Raw genomic sequence first — 12,177 nt, 5'->3', positions numbered from 1 at the left:
TGCATGTGTTATTTTTTTTGTCTTAGTTTTTAATTTAAGACAATTAAAATAATTTAAGATAATTAAAATAGTTATTTAAATATTTAAGACAAAATATTATTTTTGTCTTAAAAACTTGTTTTAAAGTACCCTCTTGTGTAGTAGTGCGTATTGCTCATGAAACACTTCACTTTGGAAGGAAGGTTTAACAAATTACATATCAAACTCTTCCCCATGCTGAATCATCTAAAGTGAATTTTCCCTTCCGGGTGTGTTCTTTTTATCACAATTGATTTCTAGGGCTAAATTTGAAAATTCCCTCCCACTATACCAAGGATTAATCCTAAGGCTTTACAAATTTTACCTGACTTTAACCCCATCCAATGGGACCCCATAGTTTTCCCCTAGCCCCTTGTTGGGTTCAAACTTAGTGGTAGAGTTGTCTAGTGTCCCTATTTGAAACTAGACCCCAATGTTGCCTCTTTGTCTAAAATCAAACTAGTGCCTACCCATTTCAACCCTATCCAAGAGGGTAAACATTAAAATACCCAAGCCCCACCCACTAAGGAAGTTGAGCTACTAGACTAAGATGAGGAGGAGGTTTCAGGCCTGGAGTTTGATTTGTCTCCTGTTACTTGCAAGGAGGTTTCCCCTTTGCCCCAATCCCCCCCGTTTGGTGCCTCCTCACCAAGCTAGAGTGTTTCTACCCCCAATTATTGCTCCTCTACTCTAGATGCAAAAGTGTTTAACCTAGAAAAAGATATTGCAAGGCTAGGTGTGATCATTAAATGGTTCATCTCTCAATTTGATATCGCTATAAGAAAGATAAATAGGGTTCAAGTGAAGGGGGTGGCAAGTGGTAGGGCCAAAAAATGGTCAATGGAGGACACGGATGAAATGGTTTAAAAGGTTGCTAGTGATATGGTAAAGAAATTAGATAAATCAGATAAGGTTGAGGTGATGTTAAATGATCTTAATGAAAAAACATCTCAGAGGGTCAAGAGAAATACAGTGGCTGAGTTGAAGGAGAATCAGGAGGTCCTAAAAAAAGAGTCGATGAAATGTCTACACTGAGCCAATCGATGGCATTAAAGAATTCGACTTCCTTCCATGCTATACAGGATGAAATAGAAGAGACACATGAAACCTCCTTCTACAACGATGGATTCCGCCTACCTCTATGGTCAAGGCTACCTCAAAGTCTAGCACTATGGCCTCTGCAAAAGATTTGGACAAAAATATTTCCTTTTCTGAAAAAGTTAAATGTATGTGCAATGAATGGCAAGAGGATAATGCTTTGTGTCTTTGGCTCTAGTCTTGTTCTGGTTTTCTACTGGTTTCTAACGTGTTTTGATGTCTTCTGTTTTTTAAGCTAAGTACACATTTCTCATGCACTCTAGGTATCACTGTTTAGTGGATATTGCCTGAACGGTTATTCACACAGTCTACGCTCCCTGAATGCACTCAAAGCTTTCTGAAATGGATCTACACCTTCCACTACCAACTTAATTTGAACACTTTAGTGAATACCAACAAAATTTACGGCGGACAAGATGTCATGCAGTTAGCTTAATACTAGCAGTGTAGGAAGCATATTTAAAATCTCAAATTGATAACACGCCAATACAGATTATTTAATAGTTGACATGAGAGATGAATAACGAGGTGCCAAGCACGAGAGGGAGGCGTTTTATAAACTTGTTTTATTTACGGTAAGTTAAATAAAGGCCATGGAAGAAAATCGGAGATGGCGTTAATACCACGTGATCGATGAGGGACGAAATGCCTTTAAACAGAAGCCGATTTGGAAACTTGTGCCATATCATGAATAAACCTGTTCAAATTGGTAAAAGAAGAACCTCCCTGCGCAACCGCTTTAAATGCAGCCTCCTTCAACTCCATTCCTCTTTTTCTAAGCTCCCGCGCTTTTGGACCCTCCATCAGTCTCCTCACGCCTTTCTCTATCTCCTCCCTCGTAACTACCACATTTTCATCAACGTCCACGCCTTCCAAATCAATGCCAATCTTCCACACATCCTTGCAGAAGCGGCAATCAAGAAACTGATCACAGAAATAGGGCCATCCAAGCATTGGAATTCCCATGCTCATGCTTTCCAAACACGAGTTCCACCCGCAGTGGGTGAGAAACCCTCGTACCGAAGGGTGACTCAAAACCCTCACCTGATAACACGCCAATATAGATTATTTAATAGTTGACATAAGAGATGAATAACGAGGCGCCAAGCACGAGAGGGAGGCGTTTTATAAACTTATTTTATTTACGGTAAGTTAAATCAAGGCCATGGAAGAAAATCGGAGATGGCGTTAATACCTCGTGATCGATGAGGGACGGAATGCCTTTAAACAGAAGCTGATTTGGAAAGTTGTGCCATATCATGAATAAACCTGTTCAAATTGGTAAAAGAAGAACCTCACTACGGAACCGCTTTAAATGCAGCCTCCTTCAACTCCATTCCTCTTTTTCTAAGCTCCCGCGCTTTTGGACCCTCCATCAGTCTCCTCACGCCTTTCTCTATCTCCTCCCTCGTAACTACCACATTTTCATCAACGTCCACGCCTTCCAAATCAATGCCAATCTTCCACACATCCTTGCAGAAGCGGCAATCAAGAAACTGGTCACAGAAATAGGGCCATGCACTTGTTGACGAAGGTGATGAAAACCCCTCGTGAAGAGAGGAGGTGAGCCAAATTGATAAGAGGATTGATGGTGCCTTGCACAGGGAAAGGCACCATCACTGCGTGCAGGCCATTCATCTTCATCTTTCTAATTGTTTGAGATCAGACAAGCCTTGCCCTCATATATAGACACTTTAAAAAGTATTAGGTATAGTGGAATGTTAGGTGAAAATGGTGTACACGAAAATAGTGCAATATTGGGATTGAAAATAAATGTTACCAAACATCACTAAAAACAAAAAGAATGTTATCAAAAACAATTAAAGGATGACAATTTCGTGGTCCAGAAGTGTTTTCACCAAAACATAAGACCATATAAGACCAGATTCATGAATGGCCTAGAACAGCATTCCATTTATATATTTTTTACTAATATAAGAGATTTAGGATTAAATGTAGAGATGAAAAACTTAAATTGATTTGGAGTCTTGGAAAGATAAATGAGAGACAAGTTCTTTCGCATGATTGGTTGATGGATAGGAACCCAAAATTAAAGAATATTCTATGGTGAAGAATCCTTTTGAAGAAATGGGAGAGTGAGATGAAAAAGTGGTAGTTTGGAGTATCATAAGGGATGGATGAGTCCTTTGGTGAAGAATCCTTTTGAAGAAATGGAAGAGAGATGGAAAAATGGTAGTTTTGAGTATCAAAAGGCATAGATGAGTCCTTTGTTATATGTAATAGGGTATCAAGGTCCGACTTGTGCACAAGGGTTATAATTATATACACTTGAGGATGTGCAAGATTTATGAAAGATCGAGTGAGGTTAATGTGTACAAGTGAGAGATTATTAAATTGATAAATTTTAACTCACTAAACTAAAATAGATGAAAAATAAACAAACATGTATATTTAATTTATTTTTTTGAGAGGGAATAGAAAACTTAGAAAAGTAAATCTTTAAGTTCATTTTCTTAAAATGAGTTTTTAAGAGTATTGCTTAAATTATTTTATGTTAAAAATGAGATTGAGTGATTAGTGGATTTATTAATTAAAAATAAATATTATTTAATTAATAAGATGATGGAAATTGGTTAATTAATTAGTTAAATGGACATTAATTAATTGATTAAGAAATAGTTGTAAAGAGAGCAATTTAAAAATTTAAAATAGCCAGTAGAGACTACTAAAAAAAATTATTATTGACATATTGTGTGAAAATTTCTACCAGCATATAAGTTAGCAACAAAAAATTAATCATTTATTTTTACTAATTAAATAATTCATTATTCAAAAATATCTACTTAACTCTATTTGGATTCTAATTTACCCTTACATGAGGCATATCAAACATTTAAATATACCAAGTACAAAAATATTGCTTTTCATTTGCTGCAATTTTACTAGACCATGTTGCAAACAAACAATTGGAACACAATCAATCACTCATTCAATGAATAAATAATGGATAAAATGTGCATCACATAGAAAACTTCCATTGATTACATGGAGCATTGTAGTTGATTAGAAATTCAATCTCTTAAATGATATTAAGAAAGATGACTCTCCCAAAAATATAGACGACCCATTGTTCACTAAACAATAATAATTGTGTATTAAGTCATATTTTATTGGGGAGTTGATAAGACATTACATTACATGATTTGTTACTTTTTATATCAGAAAAATATATTACATTTAACTATAAACACTTACAATCAATGTTAACAATATTAAAATCAAAATTACTAGTTTTATTCTATTAAAAATATTGAACATTAAACCAATAAATATTATAGAAACTATTCAAACATGCTAACTACTAAGTTCTCACTATAAATTTTGAATAAAAACCATTAAAGTTTCATAGATTCAAAAAACAGCAATGATTGGGAAGGAAATTCAGTGCTTGGACTAGTGCACCCATACATTTATAGTTATGAGCCTCTCTGGGGAAATTTGAATTTAGATAGAATATGTAATATTAATATATAGTGGTGCCATCACTTCAGTTAATGTTGTGTAACTTTATTACACTTTATAATGTCAAAGTTCAATATCACCATAATTATTTTTCAAATTTATTCGCATACATTTTATATGACAAAAGACCCAGTAGTTGAGCGCATTCCAATTCTTGTGATAGAAGTTGTTGATTTAATATCCCATACTTGTTGATTTAATGTCCAACTTTTGTACAACATTGCACCAATAGTTGTATGATAAGTACCAATAATTGAATGAAATATACCATTTGTTATGAAAAGTAACCAATCAGGTGATGCCAAATCAGCTGCACAAGTATTGGGGCCCTTTTACACACCTATTGATCTCACTATTTTTTTTTTGGTTGCTTTGGACACCTTGACAAAAAGCATGTTGTTGTGGCATCATATTTGATGATGTGGCCCTAAAACCTTAGTTATAAGAAGGGGACTTGCCAAGTAAGCTGCTGTAAAAAATTTGGAGTGATTTGAAATTTCCACATAAGATTTTGAGAAGCGCGAAGTTAGGGTGCACAACTACTGGTTCCTCTCCCCTACTGTCATCTAGAAAAAAATGTCAACAAAACAATCAATTATCAGTAAATGTGTTGTCATAAAGGAACGCACAACTCACTCTTCCCTCATAAGACTGGCAGGTGAGATAACTATCAGTTCAAATAAAAAAGGGCATTGAGAAATGTGGATCATATGATTGAGTTAGATCAGAGGGTGAACGATTGTGAATAGAAATTGTCTTCATTATGAAAGTAATTTTTACTTAATTAAATTTTATTTATTTATTTATTTGATAAAATCATATATGATTAAAAATATTATTTATCTCACTATCTCAAGATTAAATAGTTTGCATAGATTAATAAAAATCATTAACAATCATTTTTATATAAAATATAGAAATACAAATATTTAAATAGTATAATTATATATTAATATATTTAAAATTAAGAGTTGGTTGGGAGAGATTTTTATGTAATTTGTTTTAATGCTTATTATTATGTTGGATTTTCAAGATTGTGAAAAAGGGCTGGTATAATTTACCTTTGTATTGGAATATACTGGTTTTTCAAGATTGTCAAGGAGGGGTTGGTAAAATTTGTTTTTGCATTGAAAATTTGTTTTCAAATGATTAAAGGAAAATTTGAGTTTGAAACCTTAAATACAAAAAGATGCCAACAAGATACACATAGCCAACCCATAATCAAGCAACAATAATTAAAAAAAAATAGGCTGCAAGCACAATAGACCTTAAACACATAATAACAAAAACTTAGCAAAGATCTTTCAAGGCTTCAACAACTTCTTCTTCAATTTGGTCCATATTTTGAGACAACTTCTTCAAATCTTCCAACTCATACTTGGCTTGCTCCATAGACTTTCTAAGGTTCCCTTGGGTAGAAAATTTGTTGATAATATTTAGTATTGAAGTAAATTATTATTTTTATTTTTCCAATAAAGAATAGATTGATAATAACTTTTCATCATTGAATATGGTAAATCATATATAATGAGAATAAAAAAAAGATATTATTCAATAAAAAATTGATAAAATTGACATTTCATATAACTAAAATCTTAGAAATATATATGAACAAATACAACATATATTTGTAATATTAAATTTTTTCAAGTCTCAAGAAATTGAAAGGATAAATAGTAGAAAAGACCAATATTAACGACTTTAATACTTTATATTAGATGCACAAAAGTAATAAAATAAAACAGTAGTTACCTCACAAATGGAAAACTATATATTTATTTAAACTATATATTTACATAATGTGCATCTATCAATCAAGTAGATGATAAATATATTCAAATATTGTTTATTATTCTTAATGACCCTACTACATTTGTTTAAGAAAATTATTAAGAATAAATTATCAGTGTTTAATTAATGAGATAAGTATTAATAGATTTTTTTAATTTTTTTTCTTCCCCCTCCACCTCTATCCCTACTATCTTCCTTAACATGTATAGATACATAGTATACCTTTTTTTCACACCTTTTAATATTCTCTTTCCTAAAGACGTTTTACAGAGCAGTAACTCTGAATAGCTTCAGAGTATATGAAAAGGAACAAAAGATGGGTAGGCTATAGTAGAACAAAAGATGTGGCCATAAGTATAAGTGAACTCACGAAAATATAGCTTGGATATGAGGAAAACAGCGAAGGTTTTATATGGTTCTGATTATGCTGCCCCAGTGGACTACTCGTTGGAGATGACAAGAGACTTAAAAGTCGAGTTGGATTAAGAAAGAGAATTCAAGGCTTGAAAATGGATGAGTTAATTTGCAAAGCAAAGAAAAGAAAAGAAAAGAACTCCCAAGGTCGTTCAGCTCTATGGGAGTTCAGAATTTGTGTCTCCAACAGACAAGCCAACAACAATATGCTGGGGAAACGAAAAAGTAAAGCTATGGCCATCGTCGGGGTCAAACTCAGCCATTCATGTAAACTTGAGACAGTTGTTGTTAAGAGGCTTCCTGGCATCACAAAGACAGGGAACTCTGAGTTTGATAGTGGATGAAAAGCAGAAATTGAGACTTTATACATAATTCAGCACAAGAACATTGTTAAGCTCTGGGCTGGTATCGCTTTGCCAGTTTCCAACCTGCTAATCTATAAATACATGTCCAATGGAAGCATAAGAAATATGCTTCATGTTCAGAAACCATGTAGCATTGGGCACCAGAGTTTTGTCATTTCCTTTCATTAAGTTTTACGTAGATCCCACAAACTTATAGAATTAAGCATCTAAAAGCTCATTTTATTTATCCTTTTTTACAACATGCAATCAAAATTTGAGATGGATATAATGACCAAAACCTCAGGGCTCTACAAAACGCTAATGGATCAATTCTGATACGACTGATAAAAGAAATGGATGGAATTTATTTTTAATTTGTTTTTAAACATTAAATTCAGCTCCTATGAAAATCAATCCTGAATTATTAAATATATGAAAAGAAAAGTAAAAGAGCATTATAGAAATATAAGAAGATAAAATTAAGGGTTGTGGCTGCTCACCTTCTTACTGCAGAGGAAACAAATGGTCTGAATTGATTTATTCATATAGCTTTGTTTAAGAAAAGATGTACTGCTTATAATAATACAGAGAATTTAAATAATTGTATCAACTATCACAACAAAAGTGACTTAAATAGTTGCATGGACGGTCATAATAATGCATCGAAAGTGATTTAAATAGCTGCATAAAGTATATTAAAAGAATCTTATAATTCGACAAGAAAATTTCTTTTTCATTTTTCATTTGAAATCGATAATTAATTGTCATTATTTGTACAAATAGTCAAATGTATAGATCACAATGAATATTGTCATGTCTATTCTATCAACTCAAATTTAATTGGAATATACAAAAATATTTCTCCTCCCCATGTGCATCAGCAACTTGACATTATTTGTACAAATAGTCAAAAAAAGAAAGATTACAACTAATATTGTCATGTATATTCTATCTACTCAAATGTAATTGGAATAGGAAAAAAACACCTCTCCTCCCATGTGCTTGAGTATAAATTTTCCACGACATCCAATGCAAATTATTAAGTACTATTTGACAACAATTGCACTATTGTCCACATCTAAGTATAATTTCAATAGTAATATGGAAATGCATAAAAGAATGGACTAACCTATTGATAGATGACATCAGCGTAATATGAGTGTACATTAGTATTTTCCAATAGAATTTAAGATAAAACAAATTTGTAAGAATTTAAAAAATATAAAAGAATAAAAACTTTACAGAAAAAGACAAAAGATTTTAATTATTATTTTCTCTTATTGATAGATGTTGTGAAAAATAATTAAATTAAAGGAATACATTAACATTCTACCTGGCAGCAAATACTAATAAAACCCTTCAACAAACAAAGCCCAAAATATCAATTCCTATGACTACGATAAGAACCCCCAACAACATGAGGCCACAAGCACTATTCGTCCCGCAACAATTAATCTAGGAAATCAGATAAAACCCTAAAAGAAAAGAAAATGTTCATATACAAACGAATGATGTATCACCATCCCTTCCCTTGCAAGACAGTAGTACTTAGAAGTGGATTCAAATTTCTACACGTAAGTTTCTGATAGAAGCGGAGTGCATGAACACCGTTGGTAGAACATTTTTGACAAGAAATTTGTGTAGCTTTAGTCTCGTTTATATAGACAAAGGCCCAACTCAATTCATCCCAAGCAATTAGAGGGCATTAAAATGAATGGCCTGCACGTAGTGATGGTGCCTTTCCCTGCACAAGGCAATATCAATCCTCTCACTAAGTTGACTCAATTGCTCTCATAATCCAACATATCTTACATAATCCATACCATTACATATTACGTAATCTTCAACCACCATTGCGATTTAGAAAAATGTATAAAAATATACACTTGGGGCATTTCTTGTAAAGATTAAAACGAGCAGAGAATCAAAAACAAAACACCAAAAAAGAAAACACACAACACAAGGTTTAACATGGTTCACCACTAAGTGGCTACGTCCACCAGAAACATAGGGAATTATCTTATTAACCAAATATCCAATACACAATACATACAGTATGGGTTGCACTCAGCCATTTATATAAACATATCAGATACAAAATGAAGAGTTTGGAGAAGTTGAACAATCATGTGACTGTTGGGCTTCATATACCCAACAATCTCCTTCATGAAGGCCAACCGGTATAGCCATGCACTGGCATCCTTGCTTCCATGTTCGATCTTACATTAGAACCAGACCCAGTGAAGATTTTAATATCGCCAAAATCTGTTCAAGAAAACTTCGAATGAACCTTCTTCAAATTCTATCAGACTTAATAAAATTTAAAAGATGAACTTCTTCTATTTGAAAAAAAATTTCCTCATTACCAAGGTGAGGATACTCTGCCTCTTCCTTTACAACAGTTGTCAATATTGCCTCCTCCCTATTCGCATAAAAAAACTTATTCGAAATATTATTCTTTGAAATTTTTTTCCACGAATTCAGCGTGTTCTCCTCCATCTGCAATGATTTGTTTACCTCCTTCATGCAAGGCTCCTCATTATCAAAATTGATACTATCATCCACATCCATCCAATCGGGTTGGTGAGTCTTAATAGATTGTAGTCGAGAGAAAACATCTTCCTTGTCTCCCTGTGATACCTGAAACCTCTTGGAGTGATGCCCATTGTCCTTCGCTCCTATCAATGGCTGCTTTTCCTTCAAACCAGAAAATCATCTTTGCACTTCTTCATCTAAGTCCATAGGTTTGTAGTCTTCTATGAAATTATCTATGCAAAGGTTGTACTCAGCAACACAGGAGTGCCTCTCTATTTTTGCCAAGGCTATGCCATATGCAGAGCTCTCCGAAGCCACAATTGCTACTAGGTGTCCTTGCTTTACTACCTCAATCCAATCTGCACCCTCCTCATCTTGGGAGTCAACAACAGATTCAACTTGGGTCTCCAATGGCATATATTCTTCCTCCCACACTTCGACCAAGACATCATGACGATCAACCTTCACGACATGAATACTGACAACTTCCCGACCATTAATAGTTTGGCCAGTAAGAGCCAAAGCTAGCTCAAGAGGAGAGCAAATGAGGATCCCAACATCCTTCACTTTCGATGGATTCTCCTCTTAAACTGAGTTCCCCTTTTTCTTCCAGCCATCCCACCAATGTACACGATGCTTGAAGCATAGTTTTACATGGAATGTAAAACTGCCATAGAAGTTATAGATTTTACCTTCTCCTTCTTCCTCCATCTCTGCTCAAGCCAACATGGCTCTGATACCAATTGTATATATTAAAACGAGCAAAAAATAAAATAAAAAATAACAGAAAAGAAAACACACAACACAAAGTTTAACGTGGTTCAACACTAAGTGGCTACGTCCACAAGAAACGCAAGGAATTATCTTATTAACCAAATATCCAATGCATAGTACATATAGTATGGGCTGCACTCAGCCATTTATATAAACATATCGTATACAAAATGAAGAGTCTGCAGAAGTCAAACAGTCATGTGACCGTTGGGCTTCATATATCCAACAATCTCCCCCATGAAGGCCAACCAGTAAAGCCATCCACTAGAATCCCTGCTTCCATGTTTGATCTTACATTTGAACCAGACCCAACGAAGATTTTAACATTGCCAAAATCTGTTCAAGAAAACTTTGAATAAACCTTCTCCAAATTCTATTAGACTTAAAAAAATTAAAAAGTTGAACTTCTTCTATTTGAAAATCAATTTCCTCCTTACTAAGGTGAGGATACTCTACCTCTTCCTTTACGACAGTCATCAATATTGCATCCTCCCTGTTTGCATAAAAAAACTTATTCAGAATATTATTCCATGAATCCAGCGTGTTCTCCTCCATCTGCAATGATTTATTTATCTCCTTCATGCGAGGTTTCTCATTATCCACGTTGATACTATCATCCACATCCATCCAATCAGATTGGTGAGTCTTAATAGATTTTGGTTGGGATAAAACATCTTCCTTCTCTCCTTGTGATGCCTGAAATCGCTTGGAGCGATGCCCATTGTCATCTGCTCCTGTCAATGGCCGCTTTCACTTCAAACCAGAAAATCATCTTTGCACTTCTTCATTTAAGTCCACAGGTTCGTAGTCTTCTATGAAATTATCTTTGCAAAGGTTGTCCTTAGTAGTATGGGAGTGCCTCTCTATTTTTGCCAAGGCCATGCCATCTATAGAGCTCTCTGAAGCCACAATTGTTCTCAGTCTTCCTTGCTCTGCTACCTCAATCCACTCTACACCCACCTCATCTTGAGAGTCAAGAATAGATTCAACTTGGGTCTCCGATGGCATACACTCTTCCTCCCGCACTCTGACCGAGACATGATGATGTTCAACCTTCACCACATAAATACCAACAACTTCCTGATCATTAACAATTTGGCCAATAAGTGCCAAAGCTGGCTCAAGAGGAGAGCAAATCAGAATCCCAACATCCTTCACTTTCGCTAGATTCTCCTCTTCAACTGAGTTCCCCTCTTTCTTCTAGCCATCCCACCAATGTATGCGCTGCTTGAAGCATAGTTTTACATGGAACATAAAACTGCCATAGAAGTTATAGATTTTACCTTCTCCTTCTTCCTCCATCTTTGCTCAAGCCAACATGGCTCTAATACTAATTGTAAAGATTAAAACAAGCAGAGAATTGAAAAAAAACAACAGAAAAGAAAACACACAACACAAGGTTTAATGTGGCTCACCACTAAGTAGCTACGTACACTAGAAATGCAAGGAATTGTCTTATTAACCAAATATGCAATACATAGTACATATAGTATGGGTTGCACTTAGCCATTTATATAAACATATCAAATACGAAATGAAGAGTCTGGAGAAGTCAAATATTCATGTGACCGTTGGGCTTCATATACCCAACATTTCTCACTCAACATAATCATTAGATTGCCTATCACCGTAAGAAATTTTGTGCACTAAAAAGGAACAATCCAATGTATCATTGTTAAATTTATGTTATTCTTTAGCTATATAAGCTTGGAGTGAGAAC

General features: G+C 34.3%; 1 protein-coding gene across 1 annotated transcript; it reads right to left on the bottom strand.

Annotated features, from left to right (window-relative positions):
• Positions 1 to 1,767: 1,767 nt before the first annotated feature.
• Positions 1,768 to 11,465, bottom strand: LOC131071991 (UDP-glycosyltransferase 708G2-like). The gene is made up of 6 exons (XM_059211639.1): positions 11,342 to 11,465; positions 10,895 to 11,191; positions 10,707 to 10,793; positions 10,032 to 10,207; positions 2,424 to 2,588; positions 1,768 to 2,160 (listed from the first exon to the last, which is right to left on the bottom strand). Exons 1-6 carry the CDS (start codon positions 11,463 to 11,465, stop codon positions 1,768 to 1,770), a joined length of 1,242 nt encoding a protein of 413 aa, XP_059067622.1.
• Between the last annotated feature and the right edge of the window lie 712 nt (positions 11,466 to 12,177).

The sequence above is a fragment of the Cryptomeria japonica genome, chromosome 1, assembly GCF_030272615.1.
Source record: "Cryptomeria japonica chromosome 1, Sugi_1.0, whole genome shotgun sequence".
NCBI lineage: Eukaryota > Viridiplantae > Streptophyta > Pinopsida > Cupressales > Cupressaceae > Cryptomeria > Cryptomeria japonica.
The sequence above is the reverse complement of the archived record's forward strand: the minus strand, read 5'-3'. Positions and strand labels throughout refer to the sequence as shown.

Bases quoted from the DNA above. Each gene is read 5' to 3' on its own strand.
- LOC131071991 (XM_059211639.1), bottom strand. From the start codon at position 11,465: ATGCCATCGGAGACCCAAGTTGAATCTATTCTTGACTCTCAAGATGAG. The intron at 2,589-10,031 runs GTAGTAAAGCAA...CGCTTCTGCAAG, and splicing joins AGGGTGCAGATTGGATTGAG to GATGTGTGGAAGATTGGCAT. The intron at 2,161-2,423 runs GTTCCGTAGTGA...GCGTGTTATCAG, and splicing joins AGGAGGCTGCATTTAAAGCG to GTGAGGGTTTTGAGTCACCC.